At 36.0% G+C, this 24,162-nt stretch overlaps 1 protein-coding gene across 1 annotated transcript in view; it reads left to right on the top strand.

Annotated features, from left to right (window-relative positions):
- The first annotated feature begins 6,373 nt into the window (after window positions 1-6,373).
- Window positions 6,374-24,162, top strand: part of Nup154 (nuclear pore complex protein Nup154) — a 28,343-nt gene continuing 10,554 nt past the window's right edge. The window contains 10 exon segments of the mRNA XM_074185086.1: window positions 6,374-6,904; window positions 9,353-9,609; window positions 9,612-9,758; window positions 10,844-11,115; window positions 11,190-11,583; window positions 12,599-12,959; window positions 13,668-13,921; window positions 14,123-14,378; window positions 20,168-20,418; window positions 22,734-23,008. Of these exon segments, the coding sequence (XP_074041187.1) occupies window positions 6,616-6,904; window positions 9,353-9,609; window positions 9,612-9,758; window positions 10,844-11,115; window positions 11,190-11,583; window positions 12,599-12,959; window positions 13,668-13,921; window positions 14,123-14,378; window positions 20,168-20,418; window positions 22,734-23,008 (2,756 nt within the window). The 5' untranslated portion in view covers window positions 6,374-6,615.

Genomic DNA, 24,162 nt, shown 5'->3' with positions numbered 1-24,162 from the left:
ATTCACAGTCAATCACAGGAAATTAAAATCCAAAAGGAAGAATAATTTCTAAAAAAGCTTTTTTGACGACTAATATGAATCTAGACAAATAGATATCGAACGAAATCAAAACTTCACCCTGAATATGGCAGTTTTTCTCGAAGCAACAACGTAACTAACAGTTCTCCCTTCATGCATGGCCTACAGTTTGAATAAAAATAAAATAAAACTTTTATTTTTGACCAGAAACCATTTTCGAATAATGGATTCTGGTATAATATTGAATTCGTTTTGAAAAGCTCTATCGAATACAAGGTATTTCATTATATCGGTCTATATTTAAAAAAAAAAGCTGATGTTTGTTTGAAGGTGATTGACAATGTTTCATGATGAATTTCACTAGTTCGGACGTCCATTGTCTACTATATAAAATGATTTGAAATCCCTGAAACAACTAAAAACGAATAATTAAAAATGAATAGCTGAAAATAACAATTATATTAAGCAAAATAAACCTGAAATGAAATAATAGTGAAATAAACTACAAGTAAAAATATAACAATTGAATGAATAAAAACAAAATAAAAATAAGGGAATTGGAACCAATTCTTCTTCAAGTACAACATCAGAACCTGTTTCAGATCCGGTAACACTATCCGTAGCAGCCTCACGAAAACCAGGCCACCAAACGCGGACTGCGATTCCAAAAATTGCATTTACCGGATAACCTGTGAGTGCGGAAAATCCTATATTGGTGAAACTAAGAGGCCATTGAATGTTCGCATTGCCGAGCACAAGAAGCACACACAGCGAGGGGAAACCAGCAAATCAGGAATAGCAGACCATGTTTGGACCCATCAACACAACATCGAGTGGTTCCAAGCTGAGATCTTGCACAGAGAGGAACATTGGTTTAGGAGAAAATTCAAGGAAGCCGCATACATGTTGTCCAACAACGTATTCAGCCAGGCCAGCGTAGAAATACGCAACATATGGAAACCCATCATCAAGCGAAAAATGGCCAACTCCCGCCAAAACGGTCATCTCCCACGGAACCATTGAAGCGGAAAATGGAAAGCGGGGATAAGTGAAAGTATTTGAACGACCTATAAATAGTCATCTCTCGGAGGAATCAGTCCAGTCATCACCCGAAGACGATTGTAGATACTAACAATCGAAACGTCGTGAACTAACGTGAGTTGGAATCTCAACACTTTTTATTTTTATTTTCTTTTTTCATCCCTTTATTTTTATTTTGTTTTTATTTATTCAATTGTTATATTTTTACTTGTAGTTTATTTCACTATTATTTCATTTCAGGTTTATTTCGCTTAATATAATTGTTATTTTCAGCTATTCATTTTTAACTATTCTTTTTTAGTTGTTTCAGGGAAGTCCGAACTAGTGAAAAAGCTGATGATTGTTTCTGAAGAATGGAACCTCTGATTGAAAATCTGAGCACAGCATGTTGTAGAACAAAAAAAGTTGCTTCGAGGTAAGTTTTTGTTTTTTAATAGCGCTTCAAATAACGCCAGAAGTAAATAAAAATCACGGGTCACTTGAAATTATACATTTCCATACATCATTTCAAGAAGTACCAAATCACGCAACTTCACCTTATTTTTACCGACCTTGTATCTCCCGTGGTATTCTAGATCCCGATATGTATCTGTAGAGTAGGGAGGGTGAGTGTAGGCCCACAGGACTTAGGCCTCCCAAGGAGTTGTCCCCCTAGGTTATCATCCATCCTGTCCTTTCCAGGAAGGGGAACAGGTCACTTGGAAACATCTCCTTTATATCGGCAGGTGTAGGCCAAGACTCGCCGAACACACACTCTCCTCTCTTATTGACGATAACTCCGGCAGCATTGCGGCATGTTAGCTTCCTATCAAGGATAGTACCAAGGTATTTCACCTCTTCAGAGAAGTTTAGTTTGCTGTTGAAGATTTCAGGAGGTTTTAAGCCCTATAAACTTATTTTCTTGGTGAAAAGGACCATCTCAATCTTCTTGGGATTGATCGACAGTGAGTGTTCCTACATCATGTTTCTATTAATTTGAGCCCATCCTGCGCTCTATCGCACAGTGTGTTCGCAAATTTCCAGGTCCGCATGATAACTATGTCATCTGCATATGCAATTTTGTTTAGAATCCATTATTGTTGAGTTTAAATATCTGGGTATCTAGAACTATGTTCCAAAGAAGGGGTGATAAGACCCCTCCCTGTGGACATATCATGACCAGTCCTCTCACTGTGATAACTTCTACATTGATACTTATTGCTGTACTAGAGAGCATATTGAGTATCCATGCTCCTACTACCAGAGGTACATTCCTGGAGTGTAGTTGCTGGGTAATTGTTGGGAAAGTTGTTTTATCAAACGCTTCCTCTAGATCTAGATCCAAAATGGTCACCCTCGAGTTTGGGACACCCTGTGCAACAATCTCCAAAATGAATTGATGGCCAAACTTTATCTTATACTGTTCGTATATGACCATGTTCCTGTTAGAAATGAAATGAATGAATAAATAATATAGAACAATTTGAGGATTTTTTTTTCTGCAAATGTGGCCGTTTTCCCGCAAGTTCTGCATTCAGCTTGAAAAGTATTACTATGCTCCTGTAATGGTTTTGCTTTTTCGAAGATAATTGATTTAAATAACTCCATTACTATCACAAAAAACAGTCGCCATCACTTTCCCAGCCGAAAAAACTGTTTTCGTTTTTTTTAAGTCCATTTCCTCTTTGCAGTCCACTGTTTCGACTGTATTTTTGTTTCAGGTGTATATTAGTGTATCCAAGTTTCATCTACAGTACAAGTAATTAATCAGCGCTAAAATTTCTATACATTGCGACTCAACTGCGCCAACAGAGCGTTGGAAATATTCATTAGAACACGTTTTTGGTCTAAGGTGAGCAACCGCGGCACCCAACGCGCGGACAGCTTTCCCATGCCTGAATGTTAATTCAAACACGTTTTTATGACGTGTATGTTCATAACCTCTGCTATCTCTCTCACTTCAATTCGGCGGTCGTCTAGCACCATTTGATGAACTTTGGCGATGTTTTCGTCGGTAGTTGCAGTTTTTGGACGTCCCGAACGTTTATCGTCTCCCAAGCTTTTACGGTCACATTTACATTCAGCTGTCCAAATATTAACTGTGGTAAATAATGGTGCAGAGTCCACATACACAGAATCCAACTCATCTTTGATTTGCGTAGGCGTATTGCCTTTTATAAACAAATATTTAACGACAGCTCGATACTAGATTTTGTCCATTTTCATAAAAACACTAGCTTTTGTTTACGAGTGCTGTTATCTTCATGTTGAAGTCGGAAACTTTTTAAATGACCCCCGTATATAGGGACAGGATTAAACAGTACTTCGATATAAAAGGAATCGCTTCAGAATAATCACATAGCTAGTTACTATATAGACAATTTCACTAAGATGCTGCCGGAACAGAACAGAATTGAAAAACGGAAACCATAGCTGCAGGTAGTCTAGCAAAAAAAGAAAGCTCATTCAACAAAGGATATATTCAAACTAGTACAGGAATCAAGATTATTCTAACGGATGTCATAAAAAGGAACTCTTTTTATAACTAAGTCCGCCACTGGCGTTCATGTGTTGTAATTGATATAATTTTCGAACAGTCTATTCTGACCCGAATTCACCGAATAACACTCGACATTTCCGAACAATCGAACATAACAAACCCATTTTTCAATAAGTTAATTGATATATTGATTTTCTGTTGTGGTGCATAGACATCGGCTTTCACATTTCAATTTGTACCGAAGGTCCTCGTGGCAAATTGCTGTGGATGAATTCTCGGTCGCTGTGTGCATGAGGCCGCAATGAAGAGCCACTCCACAGTCAGGTGGTTGTGTCTGCTCTCTTGACGTCTAAATTGCACCAATTCGAGCCGCAATCATTTCACGACAGCCGAACTGAAAGCGATGAAAAATTTAACGGAAAATTCCCCTTTTTATTTCGCCCGAAGACATCGAAATGTTCGACAAAGCGTTAATTAATTGTTTTGTGGAAGCTTCTCCCGCTTTTTTATTTTTAGCGCGAAGAAACTCGAACTTGAGCTCCATGAATTGAAATTATGTTTTGTGAAGTAGGTTGATATAGATTTTGTTGTTCCTTGAAATCTCACAGTTTTCGAACAAGGGTTTCGTTTCAGATACAAATTGATTCAAAAATTGCATACGATAGTACAATGAAGACACATGAAATAAGGTGTACTTTGAGAAGACATATAATTTACTCGTTGAGAACAAATGATCTCGATCTCATAATGTTGAATGAAACCAGAGCCGAAAATAAAGCATTCGTAATAGTTAATCAAACAGCAATGTTTTGATCCTTCATAAGTCTCCTCGGTGATGCTAGGCTGGTATTTTGGGCTCTGGTTCCATTCAGTTGACTTGCAGTGACGGCGGTCAACAAAGTATCAGAGATCAACACAAAATAATTATGGCGTTACCATATAGACACTATCCATTTATAGGAAAGCTAAGGAAATGGCGAACAGAAAAAATTGACTTTATATTTGATGGTTGGGCACTCAAGAATCAAAGACAACCAAAAAGATGATGAGAATGCTAAAAAAGGATCTTACCTACGAGACCGGATCAGGTAATGGTTCAATAAGAATCATGAAGAGATCTTTCTGACTTTCTTCTTTTCCATCCTCATTGAAAATTATGGAAAATTTCGGAAAGACTCAAAAAGTATTCGTTCCTCAAAAATATACATTCAAATTTAATCATAAACAATACTTGGAACATATATAGGACATCTGTACGAAATAGGATTTTGTAGGTTATATTAGACTAGGTCTAGAGTGAGTTGCTCACAATGCGTGTCTGCTTTTAAGGAACAGCAGACACGCATTGTACGACACGCATTGTCTTCCAACAGTCGAAGTCTCTGCATATAACAATTCAGAAGACAGTGACCTGTAAGTGGGCATGTCAACATAGTTTATCTCTGCTGTAGTCTGACATTTGTTTGGTAATATACTTCGAAGGATGTACAACTTGAAGATGTTTTTGATTCAGCTGTTTCTTCCGGAGGAGTAAAAAAGAGTTCGTGGTTGATAGTTGAAGGAAATTCCCAGAATGTCAATGTCAGTGGGAAGTCTACTGTGTTCCTCATAAGCCTGCTTTTATTGGATTGTATAACAGATACTTCAGATGCCGATAGTGCAAATAGGATCAGTGAAGCTCGTCAAATCTTGCGAATGTGAACCACCAAATAGCAGGAGGCAAAGGATCTCTACAAACTATTTACCAATACACAGTTTCCCTATTATTGAATTTAATTGAAATGAGAAATACTCCCTTTCACTGTACACTCCCTCGTTCTTCTATAACTCCCGAAAAACAGTATTATTCTTATGAAGGAGTAAAATAGAGAAAGGAAATTGAAAGAAAGTTGCTAGACGGTCAATCAGTATAATTTTCCACTAATCCAAATCCAAAATGCTCAAAATTATAATAGCACATAACTTCTGTTCAAGAGCCTAGAAGTTACATGCATCTTGAACGTGCATCTTGGAATACTCCAAGATGCAACTCAATTTTCAATGTTCTTATTTTAGGCGAAATATTGTTTTTCACATTATGGTCCCTAAATAAAAGATCTGAACGAAATATTTGTGATGAATTTCGATTCTTGCACCATCTATCAACATGTGTACAAAGTTGGGTCAATCTAATTTCCCGCGTTGAGAGTTTTCGACAAACAAAAGCAAACGGTTAAAAACACTGGGGTTTTTCATCATAGCTCCGTTACCGTAAAGATTTGTTACATAACCAGCCTAGACTTGTCAGTTGTCAACTTTGCCTTTTATTGGTTCTTGTTTCTTCACTCCCTACGCAAAATGAGAAAGTTATCTTGTTCATAAAATCAATAATAATCAAAAAGTAAAGATCTTATTGAGAAAAGAGAATTGAAACTTTCTATGTTTTTTGCACTTGTTACTGCAGTAACAGTGGTAAAAAACTAACTAATGTTACTAATGTTAACTGCAGTTTCGTCCTATAAGGACATTTTCAAACTTATACAGTTTAATATCAAATTCTCTTTTCTTCATTATGATTTCCTACCACGTTAGTAACGGCTACATCCATCAGTTTATTGAGAGATCTAATTATTAGTATAAAAAAAGGGTGAAGAATTCTTCGGTTGGATTTTGTCAAGTTATTCTCGGTGATTCGTAATCTTATCGTAAATTAAGTTCGTTTGGCGACTACTCTAGTTTGAACTTGAAAGTAAATTCAAAGAAAAGAAAAGTGATTGACTAATTGACTATGTTGACGACATAAAAACTGACCGTATTTTCTGAACGTGGCTTCAAAAACAAATTGTCAAACTACCAACCGAAAAGTAACGTAATTCAAAATGGAGAGAAAACCCTAATTTCAAAACTACTTGTTCTTCGTTAAAAGTTATTGTGGTGTAATTCAGTTCGTTATTATGGTTTTCAAATTATTATTAAGTTTATAATTGTATATACACCAATTTCCAGGATTATTTTAATATTGGATACGAACAAATTTTGAGAAACTGCTCAAGACAAAGTTCGAATATTTGTAGGTTATAAATCAAGCGCCCGCCAACATGAATACATCTACTTTCCACAATCAGAGAGCCGATACCTCACAAAATCCCTTGAATAGAATGGAACACGCGTCTAGAAACGTTGAGAAGTCATTGCAACTGGACTGTAACGCTCCGAAACTCGTTGATCTCATGGGTATCGGGCCCCAAACTGGGTCCACAGCTAGTGGTCTCATAGATCATGACTATCCTACATTGTCTGCTTTGCCACTCGTCAACAACAATATGACTCAGATCAAATGCGTAAACAGCGTGCCTCTGCCATCGGAAATAGTAGATCATTTTACACGTATCCTTTTCCTACAGTCTTGTTGAATATGTTGTAGTTCTAACTCAGTTGATACAAAATACGACTATATATTTAGTTAACCTGTCCTGTTTTTTAATTGAATGAAGGAAATGTATCCCTGATTTATTCACATTGAACAGGTTTCTCAATAAGAAATGATTTATACTTCCTGTTGCGCTCATAGAGGAGTAGATTACCATACCCTAAAAGTATATTGGAAGGCTAAATCTTGGAATGCCTCGGAGAATGGAAGCTATTGTCCAAGCCAGAGGCGGCGACACATATTGAAAAATTAGTTCAATGTTTTCCTTTTTCAACCAGTGTGAAGAATAACGAACAAGCAGAGAGAATACAACGCTTTATTCAATGATTCATAAATTTGAAACGAATCGTGATATAATATATAGGAAATAAACCAAGCAACAGAATGGTTTTGAGTGTTATCAAGAAAATACAGGGTGTCTTTATCCTAGTTGATAGAAACATGATGTGTGTCTTTATTAGGAAATCTGAGATAAATTTCCTCTTATTTGTTGAAAAAATTAGCGAAATCGTGCTACAAATAAAAAGGTATTCACAATTAACATTTGTTAACATTTTAATCTGACAATTTTTTATGCATCTGAGTGTATTACATTCTGCCGTCATTTCAAAGTTTCATTATCTTATCATTGTTCTTTTTTGTGTGTTATGTACATATTTACTTCAAACATTCAAAATATTCATTCTCCTGCAAAAAAGTATGGGTATGATAAGTTTAATATTATAATTATACTGAGAGCTCAAGAACATACCAACGCTAGTACAGGTGTATTATATCTGAGGGGAAATATTTTGAAGGGTACGAAATAGAAATCAATTAAAAATAAAAAATTTAACAGGACTAATCCCATTTACAAGACAAATATAATTAAGTTTACAGCTATGACTAAGTATGAGTAGATACATGTAAAATCAGCAGAGTAATAGAGTAGTATATTATACAAACAGTTATACATTCATACAATAATAAAAAAACATACTGTATAATTCTATTACAATTGGCAGTGTGCAGAGAGTTGAAACACAGTATTTCACTTATGGGTTGTAATTAGATTGTAGTTCGACTTGCATAAAAAATAGTTTGTTACGAATTATATACGTGAAGCATCCAAATGGAACAACAATAGAAACTAGTATAAATTTCATAGATGTCATAAACTGGGGATTTTATCAACACGTTGATCCTAGCCAAAGGCAAATAGAAAAATATTCCAGACGAGATCGGACATATGCATTAAAAAGTGTTTTAAAACATTATTGGTTTTGAAAGTCTTTACACGTCTTGAAGATAAGGCCAAGCATTTTTTTACAGAGGTGATTTGATTAATTTGTGACGTGAAGCTAAGTTTCTTATCGAACATGATGCCCAAATCTTTAGTTTCTGTGCTTTGTTCTAATATGACGTCATTTATTGCATAGTCAAACTGTATATTGTTGTGCTTGAGGGTGTATTTCATAAATTTACATTTTTGAATACTAAGTGGAAGCCTGTTTAGCATGCACCATTCATGTATCGAATTAACTTCCTTCTGCTGAATAAGATGGTCCTCTGTTGATTCAATGGGTCTAAAAATCTTCAAGTCGTCAGCAAAGAGTAATATGTTACTAGAGATATTTGAAACAATATCATTTATAAACAAAGACAATGGAAGAGGAGCTAGATTACTTCCTTGAGCAGCAGTTGAAGTGAATTCTGTTGATTTGTGTCCTTTGTATTCTACAAATAGTGTACGATTCTGAAGTTAAGACTGTAGTAAATTCAACAGTTGACTATCGAAACCAACAGAAAAAAATTTATTCAGTAGAATTTGATGGTTCAATTTATCAAAAGCCTTTGAGAAGTCTGTATAGATTGTATCCACCTGTAGCTGTTTATCTAAGGCAGTGCTGACAGTTTGTGTAAAACACATGAGATTAGTTGTTGTTGAACGTTTATTGATGAAACCATGCTGATATAAAGTTATACTATTTCCCACTTAAGGAAAAATGTTGTTATACAGACACATCTCAAAGACCTTTGCAAAGTTGGACAGAAATAATATGGGTCGATAGTTCAGAATGTTATTTGGAGCCCCCGATTTCAGTATTGGACATATTTAAGACCATGTTAAAAATTAATTGAAGTGGCTTTGCAAAAATGTATGCACAGTCTTTTACTAGAAAGAAATTGATGAATAAATAAATATTTTTTGAGAAAAATGAAAATTCTTCATATTTTTTTCACAGGCCTCCATTATTTGATTTCTTTATAGGGAAACCTAGCAATCAACTTATTTATTTTGGTCTCTGTATAACAGGTTTAGGATGGCTCATAATAATTTATTGAATCACATTCAAGTTTTGTATCTCTCAGATTACAGAATGATGTTTCCCACTTGGGTCTATTTCCTTAACAGATTTTCCCAGATGTTCAATGTCACTGTATGATGGGTTTATTTTCTGAAATCAACAGAGCTTGGCTGACTGTCGATAGCGATATTTATGTCTGGACATATGAAGAAAACACTGACTTGGCTTACTTTGATGGGATTAACGAGACCATCCTGTGTGTGGGATTGGTGACACCGAAAAATAGAGTTTTTCATGCTTTCATCAAGCACCTGCTCATCTTAGCAACTTCGGTCGATATAGTTGTGTTAGGTGTCACATTCACAGAAAAACCGGGGAAAGTACGGATGAAATACAGCTTATACCTGATCCGGTATTTACTATTCCCACTGACGGATCGACTGTTTCAATTATAACAGGAACTGAGGATGGCAGAATATTTTTTGGAACCAAGGAGGGGTGCTTATTCGAAATTTCTTATCAGGTGAAGATTTTTTCATTGTTGATTATTGATAAAACACCACTTGAATTGTGTTCTTCAGGTGTTCAGGTCAACAACAATTCTTTTTTTGTTTTATTTCCAACCCGTATGTTTCAATTTCTGGAGTCCCTCAAGACCTCATTCTGGGGCCTTTACTTTTTTTATTGTTTGTGAATGATTTAGATACTAGTATGTTGTTATATGCAAATGATTTGAAACTTCATCTACCAATATTGCCCTTGACAAGTTGTGAGCAACTTCAAAATAACCCGATATGGAATTTGTTTCTTAGGAACACCTCCTAGGCTTTATTAATTCACGTTTTTGTAATACAAAAACGGGCAGTTATGAGCAAAAGGAAACCCCAAGAATCGTTTAAACCCTATTGCACAAAAATTATTAACTTTGATGAACATTTTTATACTAGAAAGTGTGTCTATGATGAATGAAAAATATAGTGCTGAAATTGGCTCAATGTCTACAAGATGTGATAAATATGTGTTATTGTTGCTGATACCAAAAACCACTACATATAATCCTCTACATATAATGCCAAGAAAATGTTTATTAATCTCTCTCTTTCTCTTCCCCCCTCTCTCTCTTTCTCTCTGGCTTCCCCTCTCTATCTTTCTCTCTTCCTCTTTCTCAAATCAAATCTCCCTTTCTCTCCTTCTCTTTCTCTCTCCCTGTTATTTCTTTCTCTCTCTTTCTCTCCCTCTTTTTCTCTCTCTTTCTCTCCCACTTTTTCTCTCTCTTTCTCTCCCTCCCTCTCTATTTCTCTCCCTCTCTTTCTATCCTCTCTCTCTCTCCCTCTTTCTCTCCCCCTCTTTCTCTCTATGTTTGTGTTTATCTCTAAAATCAGTTTTCGTACATTAAAAATATGTATAGAAGTAATGAAAACCCTGATTTATGTAATTGAAGTAAACAAAAGCCATGCATATATAACTTATGTTACATCTTTTACCACTAATTAGTGTATCACATTCAAAAATCATACTTATTGTTATCAAATAGCGGGTCATTAATCTAGCTCAGTTTGAATGTTGAATGTTCACACAGTGATTCAATTGTATTAATTTTTATTTTAGGCCGAAAGCGGCTGGTTTGGCAAACGATGTAAGAAAGTCAATTTATCCACTAGTTCTTTCTCCTTCTTAGTTCCTTCCTTCTTGAACGCCGCCCTCAGCGAAGATGATGGCATCACCCAAATTTCTATAGACAACAGCAGACACATTCTGTACACTCTCACCGAAAAAGGAACCATCGAAGTATGCGATCTGGGAGAAAAAGGAAATTCATTTTCGAGGATAGCGAAAATGACTCAAAACACTCTGGTCAACCAGGCCATGAACACAGTTAAGTATGTACTGAAAATAAACTGAAAGAGCATCGGAAGTGTATAATTTCAAAATATCTACTGATAATCTGTTTCAGGACTTTGGACAGTCAAAACTTCCGTCCCATCATCAGCATCTCCGCCATAGAATCGTTCGAGTCTGCAAATCTGAACCTTGTCGCAGTATCCCAAACGGGAATCAGATTCTACATGTCAGTGGTGAGCCTTTCCAACTTTCTGCCGAATCAGAGGCCATACACTTTGACTCTCGTTCACGTGAGGATGCCTCCTGGATATTCTGCCAACGTAACGGTGAGACCCAGGGCGGTCCACGTGTCTCAATACAGGGATAGGAATTCATTGTTGATCTCAACTGTTAATGAGAAAGACGTTTTGTGGTGTATAAGTTCGGATTTATTTCCTTTCAGTCAAACGCTGATGGAAGCCTATACTACGGTGAATTTGGATGGACCTGCTCTGGCTGTGGCTGAGGTAAATTCATCACTTGATGTTTTTCAACTGAAAATATCGAGGTTAAACCCTATATGAAGACTGTAACGAGGAGAGATACATACATACCAGAAAATAGATATTTTGAAATAAAATCTTGAAATATTCCTCTCTCTCAACTACCTACACCGTAGGTTCTGGTAAATATGTGTGTGGCGCGCGCGCGTATGTGGTATGTGGCTGGCTTGTGGTGTGTGATAGGTGTGTGGATGGCTTGTGGTGTGTGGCTGGCTTGTGGTGTGTGATAGGTGTGTATGTGTGGTGGATGATAGTTGTGTGGGTGGTGTGTGAGTGGCTTGTGGTGTGTGGGTAGCGTGTGGTGTGTGGGTAGCGTGTGGTGTGTGAGTAGCGTATTATGTGTGATAGGTGGGTGGGTGGCTTGTGAGTGGGTGACTTGTGGTGTGTGATAGGTGTGTGGGTGGCTTGTGGTGTGTGGATGGATTGTGGTGTGTGATAGGTGTGTGGGTGGCTTGTGGTGTGTGGATGGATTGTGGTGTGTGATAGGTGTGTGGGTGGGTGGCTTGTGGGTGGGTAGCGTGTGGTGTGTGATAGGTATGTGGGTGTCTTGTGGATGGTATATGTCGTGAGTGTGGTGGGTGGCGTGTGTTGTGTGGGTGGCATGTGGTGAGGTGTGGATGGTGGGTGTCGCATGTGGTGAGATGTGGATGGTGTGGCATGTGATAAAGTGTTGATGGTGTGTGGCATGTGGTGAAGTGTGGTGTGGATGGTGTGTGGCATATGGTGTGGATGTATGTGTGTGGCATGTGGTTTGGACGTTGTGTGTGGCATGTGGTGTGGATGGGGTGTGTGGCATGTGGTGTGTGTGTTTCTGCAGTATGTGCGGTGTGTGTATGTGTGTGTTTGTCAATTAGATCTGTGATTCTTTGGACAATAAATCAGATTCAAAAGAATATTCAACCTTAATCGGTCTTAATAATACATCTTTGATCATTGTTGAAATCATTGATATACGACGTTACTGCCTTTGAAATTCAAGGTTCATCAATCCGTACCTTTATTGTCAACGCAAAACGAAGAAGCACCTCCACTGGTTATCCGCCAGCATGCCGAACCACCGAAAAAGTTTATCGTTCTCACATCTCACGGCGTTCAGATATTCGTTAAACTCAGACCTGTGGATTTGTTGCGGCAAATCTTGAAGGACAGTCGCGGGCAAGAGACAGAAGCGCTGAAGACTTTCTTCGCCATCCAAAAGGACGATCAGGCGTGTGCCACTTGTTTGATTCTGGCATCGCTGGAAACCAGTAACACTAGTGAGATTGTGGAGTATGCGACAAGGGCGTTCTTCCTTTTCGGAGGGGAACCAAAACTGGCGCCGGTCAGTTCAGGAAATATGTGTAAGTGGTTAATAGTTATAATTATTTGATATTCAACAGACACCAGAAGTTCCAAATTTTACTTAGCAAGAAACAGCTATTTTCATGTGAAGATTGAATTGAACAAAAATCATGTTTTCTTATTCAGTTTGTTCTCCGAACATTCGTTATGGAATGGAATCAAATGGCGTTAATAGGAATGCTACTCAATATAATATATGAAAGAGTTACGATATGAAATTCCACTTTAATGGAACACTTCCATCCTCGATGGTGGACCTTGAAGTTTCGGAATAAGAAACTTGTCTTGGGCCTCAAACATTCATCATGAAACATTGTCTTGTTCAAAAAAAAAAAAAGTTCCTGCAGTTGCACTATTACTCGACTTCACTGAGGCCTGAAAATGTATAAATCGTTAAATACTTCTGCAGAAACTCAGTCCCTCTGGTTTTAGAGGAGTGTGTCTTAACTCATTTGAATTCTATTTTACTGACTGTAAAGAGAAGCTTAAAATAGAAGAAAAACTATTGCTGAGTAGATATGTATTCTAGGGCGTTCCTCAAGGTTCAGTATTGGGCCCTACCCTTTTTTGATAAGCCTAGAAGTGTGTCTAGAAGTTATATATTACCTACATGATTTTCTCTTCCGTCAATTTTATGAGTTTCTTGGGGATCTTCACTCACAAAACCATCTTTTTATAATTCAGTACTGAGTAAAATTTTTTCCCAGTTTCAGGAGCCTCGATATTCTCTCCAAACATCATATCTACTCCTGCTCCGCATCAGTTTCAGCAGCAGCAGCAACAGTTTCAGCAGAATTTGTCTCGTACCATGTCGCCAGCCAACCAAACTCTTGACATGATATGTCCGTTCATATTTTCGGCCAAGCATAATGGACTCTATCTATATTTGAGCAGGATCTTGAGACCTATCTGGTATCGAAGGTGTATCGAAAGAACAACTGTGGATGGAAAAACTATAACGGTAATAGAACCTTAATGACAATGTTGGGATTGGGGAGTTGGAATTTTCAATGTTGAAATCCATAAGAAATTTTTTTTAACTAATAGAATATTGAAAATACTAAAAGAACCGGGATCAAAGTATGTTTTTTAAATATTTTCGAAATGCGCTTCTATAAAATTATCCGGTCAGTTTTACAATAAACTTTTGGGGCACTTCCAGAACCTCAGTACGATTTCGAGTGAAGACTGCATCTCGATCTTGACCAACCTGACCGCCTTGCATAATTTCCTGATGCACAACACTCAGCTTTCGGCTGTTAGCACCGGAAGCTGCAACTTGCAGAACTCGGTGTCGTTGAACAACACGTCGATGAACATGACCCGAATGAATCAAACCATACAGGATGCCCAGCAAGAGGAAAAGCAGTCTCTCAAGTCGTTGAAGGTGTTCGTGTGTCACTGCTGCCAGATATTAGGTGAGTTTTAGAACCAAACCAGGTCATGAAAGAGGGGATTGGAAATATAATTGAAAAAGATTATTTATTTATTTATTTGACACTTTGGTACATTGAGTATATGTGCTAAGTCATAATTAAAAAACAAAAATAAAACTACAGAAGTTGAACAATACAAAAACAATAAATATGGTTCACGTCCACAAACTTTCACAACATAGAAGTATTATATAAAAAATCGGAGAAGCTCTAGCAAATACTCTCAAAATGTCATGAAAAAGTGTCGTGCAAGAATTCCTCAAGACTATAGTAACACTTCTGTAAGAAAAGTTTCTTCACCTCAATTTTAAAAAGTTTATCTGACTCGATTTTCCTAATAGATGCCGGCAAGTTATTATAACAGTTTGTTGTATTAAATAGTGGGGAGCATCTAAAGTGAGCCGTTTTGTGTGAGGGGGTTCTTAACAGTTTCCCATGACGGGTGTATCTACCATGTATATCCGCATTTGTGACAAATTCAGTTATATTGTTACGGGCAAAAGTGACACACTTCAAGATAAATAAAGAAGGTGCCGTCAATAGGCCCTCTCTTAAGAAAATTGGTCTACAACTATCTTGAAAATCTGTTGCTCAGCAATCTTTTCTGAGCAACAAAAACTCGTGGAAATTCCCTTGCACATCCCCAAGAAATGATATTAAAGCTGATGTGAGAATAAGCCATAGAAAAATAGACATTCATCAATCCAAAATTATCTAGAGTGTTTTTCAATTGTTTGATTGAGTAATATGCGGAATTGAGTTTGTTGCAGACCTTCTGAATATGACCGCTCCAGGTCAAATTTTCGTCTAAAGACGTTCCTAAAAACAAGACTTCGCTGGAAGATCGAATACCATTTATTGTGGAAGAGTCACTGCTGAAATTTTTCCTAATAAATGATTTCATTGAAACAGATTTAGATTTATTCAGAATGAGTTTGTTACGTTGACACCAAGCACTGAATTTATCTATTATTTTATTTATTTTGTCTGACAACTCAACTTCGTTTTTGTCGGCAACAGTAATTGCAGTGTCATCCGCAAACATGGTTATGTGACACTCAGAAAAGAATTCAGACAGGTCATTTATGAAATTGAGGAACAACAATGGTCCCAGGACAGAACCTTGAGGCACTCCTAGTTTTACATCTTTGGGACTTGATAAAATTCCATTGCAGCTAACTATTAGACTACGGTTTTCCATATATGATTTCTCACCCAGTTCAATAGATTATTTGGGAAACCTAGGCCTGCAAGTTTAATTATAAGAAATTCGGAAGAAATGGTATCAAATGCTTTTGACAAATCGAAAAAAAGTGTTACAACTAGTTTATTCGAGTCAACCTGTGTATAAATGAAATTTATACACAGAGAGTTACCTCAAAAACAAAACAAAATTTAGAGGAATAACTTATACGTTAATGAATAGTTGATCAAAGAAAGTAATCCGTCATATGCGTCAATCAAGTTTTTCAATAAATTATCACAAAATATCAAATCCTGTGAGAGCCTTGAAAATTTTCAAAAATATGTGAAAGATTTCCTTATAGACTTGGAACCATTTTCAATTCAGAAATATCTGGATTGCTGTTAACTTCCTTTTATACTACTGAATGCTGATGGTTTTTCTTATTGTTCGTACAATCTGTCTGACGTTGCTGCATTTTATGTTGCAGAACAATGTAAAGCATACCCAGTAATATATTATATTATTATTATTATAAACTCACAAGACCGGAAACTGCGTGACTACAATACTGATATTTGACTCTGCTTTTACATTATAGTTGGTGAGTATGGCTTGGATTCTTTTAATTGGATTACCCAACCCTGTTTGTATACCATTAAGGACAGGTAGCCAAATTTTAATAATGTTCATTGCCTCTCTATGTACTCTTGGATAGTAATTTTGAGTTTTATCCAGTATTTCTCTATCTTCAAGTGAGATAATATGCGTGCTTTCATTGTTGAGAGGATGTTCGACTAATGCTGAATTGTGGCCTTCTTGGATGTTCTTGTGAAGATACATGAAAATAGTAGATATGGTCACAGAGTATACAAGAAAGCAACACACACACACAGACAGGTACCTGAACAAAAACTCTAAACACCAGCCACAACAAAAGAGAGTCTTCTCGAGGAAATCAATCACCTAAAATATTTGTTCAAAAGGAATGGGTTCAGAGAAGAAGAATTTACCATCCAAGAGAGGCAATAGAAATTCAGAAACACAGGGATAATTTCAAAAGAAGCGGCAATGAACATTATTAAAATGTGGCTACCTGTTCTTAATTGTACACACAGAATGTCAGATAATCCAATTAGGAAAAAGCAAGACAAATTTCAGCATTGTAATTTCTGTGTTGGGAGCAGCTCAAACACTTCGATTTGACCTTCGCCTGTGTTGGTATCTACCGCAGTAGTAGACGAAACGTCAGACGTGAAAACCGGTCAAAAACCCCGGAAAGTAGCTGTCACATAATGAAAAGTTATTTGTGCGACAGGAAACATGCTATTGAAATAGATGACAATTTCAGTAATCCAAAAATATTTAAATTTTGAGTCCCACAGGGTACCGTTTCAAACCAACTATCGGGTATTTATTGATGGCCTTTTCAATATTAAAAGTGGAGGTAGAGTTCATTACTTTGTAGGTCACTGCTATTAAATATCTTAATTTTTCCCTGGTTAGATTTCATCTCGATTATTGTTCCACAGTTTGGTCCCCTCATTACGTTACAAAAAAAGTAAAACTCGAGGCCATACAGCACAATATCCTGCGATGTTTTGCCTTGAAAATGCGTGTATACTATGAATATACTGCATTGGAATGCATTTTGAACATACCTTCTCTTGAAGCTCGCAGAAAACATAGGAATTTAATACTTCTATTCAAAATTATCAATGGACTGAGTATCGGCCCTGAGCTTCTCTCCAAAATATCTTTACGTGTCCCCAGTCGTTCAACTAGACAGGTGCTAACGTTTTACGTTTCTTTTCACAGATTCAATTATTCATATAACTTCTTCATTCCCTTATATCTGAATTGGACTTTCCCGTGTATATAAATGAATGGTTGATAGAGCTATGACTATACTGCATCAAATAGGAATCAAGGAAAGTTATGTATTCTAGATTTCATAATATATAATAAGAATAATAATATTAAATATGCTTTATTGTCTAAAGAGAAATTCTCATTCACAAAGCTTTGGTAAATATTGCTTTTTTGACGAAGAAATAAACCATATTCAAAGTCCATGAAATTACAGAGTATCTGCTAGTAGATTAATGAAAATATATAAAGTCCTACCACAAAAATTATAAATTTCAAATGTGTTTATTCTCTAAAAAATATTTGTTTTATACAAAATAAACAAAATAATTTGAAGGGTAGTGTTCCGGAGAGTGTTTTGTGTGGCATTCCTCACAGATCAATCCTTGGTCCAATTATTTTTTGTTATGTTCACAAATTCTCAGCAACTCATCAAAAAATGTTTTCATTGGTTTCATCAATCTAACACCTCTCTGCAAATTTATCTCCTTTAAAATTTTCTGGTTTATCTATGAAAAATGTTTATAGGGACACATTTATACGGTGTGACCCATTTTTAATGGAAACACCCCCCTAAAATTTGAAGATGTGAATCGATTTAGATATTTTTTTTTTTAAATGTCAAGTACTAAAAGGTCTACCTTGGGAAAAAATTTGAAATGTTTATTAAAGTTTCAGGGCATACTACGATATTTTTTCTTAGTCGAAAATCGGGATTTTTTATTAGCGATTTTTTTATTGAAAAAATCACTACGCCACTGGATTCAGAGTGCCTCTAAATACGTGTGACCAAAATTTCATGAAAAAATATTCATTATTAACAAAGTTATGACAACTCAAAAATTCGAAAACTCACACAGCTAACAGTCACAATATATCATTTTTTTTATGATTTCAACAATAAAGTGCCGCCAAATGAAAAAAAAAACAAATAGCGTAAATATTTTTAATGAAAATAACGGAATTACATTCACACAATTCAACTAACAATGAAGCAAAAAATTTTAACAAACGTAACTAATAACTAATTATTGAAATGTTTCGATTCAGTGCAACAATTAATTCTAACTCATATTCTAGTAGCCTCTACTAATTCACCACGTATTTCGATACATGTGTCGTAGCGCTTATGAATGTTTCTGATTACGTTCCTTAGAGGGCTAATATCTGCACATACCTGTCGAATTCTTGCACAAAGTTCATTTCTATCTCTTGAGCGGTTTTTGTAAACCTTTCGTGTGAGAAGTCCCCAGAGAAAAAAGTCCAAAACTGTGAGGTCTGGAGATCTGGGTGGCCACTCTATAAACGGACTACCACGGCTTATCCATCGGTTTGGAAAATGTTCGTTAAGCCATTGCCTCACAGCTCTGGCATAATGAACTGAACACCCATCTTACTGGACAATTAAATTTGATCGTGTTCATTGATTGGCAGCTCGTGAATAGCATCCCAAAACTCTTGTGTTTAAAAATTCTAGAAACCTCTGCGCATCAATGTTTTCCTCAAAAAAGAAAGAACCAATAATTCGTTCGTTCAATATCCCACACCAGACGTTGATTTTTTTGGAATACTGGCTTTTACAGTTTATTACCCAGTTAGGATTATCCGCTGCCCAATAGCGACAATTCTGTGATGACACTACTCCATTTGTAGTGAAAGTGGCTTCGTCGGTATATAAAATATTTTTCAGTAAATTTCTTTCTTCACCTTGAGACATCTCCAAATAGTTTCTCGTGGAATATTCAAATCTATAGTGGCATTCCTCATACTGGCATTAGGGTTATTTCCGAAATAATCTAAAATGATTTGATCATTCCTGTCATTCCAGTTTCGTCTTTGTACAGGATTACCTTTTAACATCATTTTTGATACTGCACCAGTTTCATTGTATATTTTATTTATTTTATTTACCGTACCGCAGCTAATACGAGGACGATCTGGATGTCTCTCATTAAATACTCTACAAACCTCTCTAGCACTTCTAACGTCATCTCCCGAAAGGCGTACAATTTCAATTTTCTCTCTTACGCTCAATCTTGCAGCCATGACACAAAATAATTCGAAGAACTGTAAGGTGAATATTGTTGACAATAGTACACTTAAATCTTTCACAAGTGTCAAACTGTAATATCATTTCCATGGCAACTAAGATTTAAAATGAAATATTAGGTTTTAGTTTTAGTTAATTTGCGTGAAAACTTGAATGTAATTCCTTTATTTTCATTAAAAATATTTACGCTATTTGTTTGTTTTTTTTATCTGGCGGCACTTTATTGTTGAAATCATAAAAAAAAATATTCTCATGGGTATATCTGTTGATATAGGGTGTTTTTTGTGACTGTTAGCTGTGTGAGTTTTCGAATTTTTGAGTTGTCATAACTTTGTTAATAATGAATATTTTTTCATGAAATTTTGGTCACACCTGTTTAGAGGCACTCTGAATCCAGTGGCGTGGTGATTTTTTCAATAAAAAATCGCTAATAAAAAATCCCGATTTTCGACTAAGAAAAAATATCGTAGTATGCCCTGAAACGTTAATAAACATTTCAAATTTTGTCCCAAGGTAGACCTTTTAGTACTTGACATTTCAAAAAAAAATTATTAAAATCGGTTCCCAACTTCAAATTTTAGGGGGGGGGTGTTTCCTTAAAAAATGGGTCACATTGTATGAGTCTGAGGCTCTGTATATTATATTATAATTGAAAAATTTGAACTTTAGGCCTGTGGCAGATCTTGTGCGAGCATCAATTCCATTCGCTGATCGGAGCTCTCCCGGAAAATGAGCAGCAGCTCCTGCAGAATATGGCGTTCAAAGATCTGTTCCTGTACAGGCAAGATATCTGTTCGCTGCTGATCACCAATCTAGTCGACAGTTACCTTGGCGATAATGCTTCCGTCGACTCGATCAGTAATAAGCTGAGGGAGGTCTGTCCTCATCTGTATAAGACTGAAGACGCTGCTTTCTCGAAGGTAAGACGTTCGTCAATTTTTGTGAAATTTTTGGTGGAGGTTCAAAGAAGAATCTGTCCTGGAAAAAGTCGAGGATTATTAATGAGATAATAATACGCCGATATCTTCACGCTTTCGCATAGGTTCCGCTCTCAGAGCATTTCAAGAATTTTCCTTCTATGCTTCATTCAAAGAGTGGCCTTCAAAACATGTTGGATTATTATGTAGAGAGTTTGTCAACAAGAAACGGTTATTGAATGGGGGAATATTTTTAGCAAAGATATTGAAAAGAAACGTCAACTTTCACCGATTTCAGTGATCCTTTTGTGTTAGAAATTAATTACTTCTTATCATTTAAATATGATCAAGACTTGGAAACGCTTGAGTTCCGAAACTTTTCAGCCTTAATTTGGGGATTATTCACAAGAATTTCTGGTTAACTTTTGGATAGGCTGGACACTGATTTTGTAAAGAAAAATCGGTGCTCCCCCTAATTTCCAGTCCTCCAAAGTTCCGACAATTGAAATTTTTCAGCCTTCTTTTTGCACAATACAAACTATAGAAAAACACAAGTATTTATTCACTTTTACAAGTTATTTCACCTTCCTTGTCACTTTACAGTTTAATAATCAACACAGCAGACCTTTTCCTGGCTCAGAGCACAATCACCTTATGCCACTGTCAACATTTCAAGTGTTTTTAAGCGGTTAATTCCATTTTCTGGAATGGAATGTTGACAGTGGCATAAGGTGATTGTGCTCTGAGCCAGGAAAAGGTCTGCTGTGTTGATTATTTATTTATTTATTCACGGGTAACTCCCATTTAATATAAGTTATACGAATATCAGATTGTTAACACAAATCTTATCTAATTTAATTATAAGTAATAACAATTTAAACAGTTATAGTAGAGAATTGAAATGAAGCGAGAATAAAAGTAAATGACAGATACTAGCAATTTAAGAATAAGATATCTTAACTTATTTCTAAGAATATCCTCGGAAATATGAAAGAGATCGAATTTTGTATTATTCCGGTTTATGACTATTCTTGATAAAGGAGAATGCATTCCATAGTTACACCTAATGGTAATCTATTGCAAAGGTTAGATTATTTCGTGTTTTTCTAGAGGGAACATGAAGATTTACTTGGGCAAGAAGAGTTGAGCAATTAATTCTAAAATTAAGCAATTTATGAAGGAATATAATATCTATATGTTCTCTCCGTAAACTAAGTTTCGGTAAACCAGTTACAGACCGAATTTCTGAAAAAGAGTGATCACTGAGAGATATAGACAACTTTAAGGCAATATATTTTATAAATTTGTTTTGTACTTTTTCTATAGTGTACTTATGAATTTCATAAGTTGGTGACCAAACACAGCTACAATATTCTGTAATCGATCTAACCAAAGCGAAATACAATAACTTGATAGAATTAATGTTGGTGAAGTCTTTTGTAGTCCTGCATACAAAGCCTAACATTTTCATTGCTAGAGATCTGTTCATACTGCAGGTGAAAATCCATTTTGACATCCACCACTACACCAAGATCTCGTATGGATTTCACTGATTCTAATAGTTTACCTGCTATAGTATACATTTTGTTGTAATGAGTAAGTGATCTAGAAAAAGACATACTTTTGCATTCAGACACATTCACGTTCATATCATTGTCTACACACCATTCAGTAAAAGATGTAATGTCATTCTGAATATGTTCGTAGTCAACTGTGGATACAATGGTTTTGAATATTTTCAAGGCATCAGCAAACATTAATACTTCAGAATGACTAATTTTGGTTTTGATATCATTGACAAAGATATTAAATAGGAATGGCCCTAAATGGCTTCCTTGTGGAACTCCTGAGCTAACCGAGATTTGTTGAGATGTAAATCCTTTAATTTTTACAACTTGTGTTCAGTTACATAGATAATTTGTGAGCCATTTCAATAAATTCCCAAAGAAACCGCCTTGCCACTGTAAAGTGGCAAGGAAGGTGAAGTAAGATATAAAGGTGAATAAATACTTATGTTTTTCTATAGTTCGTATTGTGCAAAAAGAAGGCTGATAAATTCCAATTGTCGGAACTTTGGAAGTCTGGAAATAAGGGAGAGACCGATATTTTCCTTCGGATTCCTAATCTACACATCAAAATACGTAAGCACACAATTTTTTTTTTTCAAAATCAGAGTGTGCACTCTATCCAAAATGTAACCAAAAATTCTTGTGAATAATTCTTAATCTCTATAACAATGAAAGTTGATTTATAAAATTTTGTCTAAAAATAAAAGCTTGTATCTTCTGAACGCTGGAATATTTTCGATATGTTTTTAGGCCATCGAAATTCTTAAAGCAGCTCGAACGATACAAAACGCAGATGAGAAGGAAGAAATGTTATTGTCCGCTCTACAAATTTGTAAGTGCATATCGCCGAATATAAATATGGGTGAAGTTTGCAGGGAGTTTACATCTCTCAAAGCTTATAGAGCAGTAATAGAATTGTGTATGCATTACGGTAGAATGATGGATCCGGAAAAAGTTGCGGAGAACTATTACAACACGGACGATAATTCGGCGGATCAGGAGGGTTTCAATTTTTATCAAAGAAGGTGAGTATGTGCAGCACGTAAAATGTTTTATTATTTTTAGAAAATATTGGTTTATCCAAAGTTGTTGTTTTGTCTTCAAGTTTTATTTATTACTCGGGCTGAAAAGTCTCTGGCCTGACACATAGATAGCGCTAGTTTTATTGCATTCATCGCTTTTTCAGTTAGTTCTAACCTTCAAAAGAAAGCTGTTGAAATTTCATGATAATTTACACTTGAGTAGAGTTACTGTGTAAAGAGTTATACTACTTTTGTTATTTTGAAAACCATGGATGAAAAACAATTTCATGTTTTGATTTTACGCTACTTCTTGATGGTAAAAAATACCGTTCAAGCTAAGCAATGGCTTGAAAAGTGTTATGAGTTTTCTTCTCCATCAGTAACAATAATTAAACGTTGGGTTGCTGACTTCAAACGTGGTTGTAGAGACACTGATGATGCAGAAAGCAGTGGACGTCCAAATGAGGCAGTAACACCAGAAAATATACTACATGGATCAATAAGTCCCGAGACTAACCCAGAGATGGCGCTCTTAGTAAACCAGTAACCACGTCTTTCTAGAGTACTAACCTTTGCTTGAAACGTGTCGAAATTTTAAGTCGATCGGACCAGAAACAGCTGAGTTATCGAGGTTAGAGTAAAGTCGTTTTGTAGTTTGTTTAAAAAATGGAAAAAACCGAGTTTCGTGTTCTGATAAAACATTGTTTTTTAATGGGTAAAAACACCGTGCAAGCGAAAGAATGGATTGAAAAATGTTACCCGGACTCTTGTCCATCAAAAGCAACGATTTGTCGGTGGTTTGCCGAGTTTAAACGTGGTCGTACCGACACAAATGACACAGAACGCTCGGGTAGACCAGTGGAAGCTGTTACACCGGAAAATGTGAGTGAAGTGACAAAAATTGTAATGAAAGATCGTAAAGTGAAGCTCCGTGAGATTGCTGAGATGACACAGATATCATATGGAAGTGTATTTACTATCCTTCATGAAAAATTGAGCATGAAAAAGGTTTTTTCTAAGTGGGTGCCGCGATTGCTTTCGATGGAACAAAAACAGCAACGAGTCGATGATTCAGAAAGCTGTTTATCGCTATTTACTCGCAACAAAAAAGATTTCTTGCGTCGTTACGTGACCATGGACGAAACATGGATACATCA

Source organism: Leptinotarsa decemlineata, unplaced genomic scaffold, assembly GCF_025532065.1.
Source record: "Leptinotarsa decemlineata unplaced genomic scaffold, Ldec_3_MD MMD2_tig00026361_RagTag_RagTag, whole genome shotgun sequence".
NCBI classification, from domain to species: Eukaryota; Metazoa; Arthropoda; class Insecta; order Coleoptera; family Chrysomelidae; genus Leptinotarsa; species Leptinotarsa decemlineata.
The sequence above is the reverse complement of the archived record's forward strand: the minus strand, read 5'-3'. Positions and strand labels throughout refer to the sequence as shown.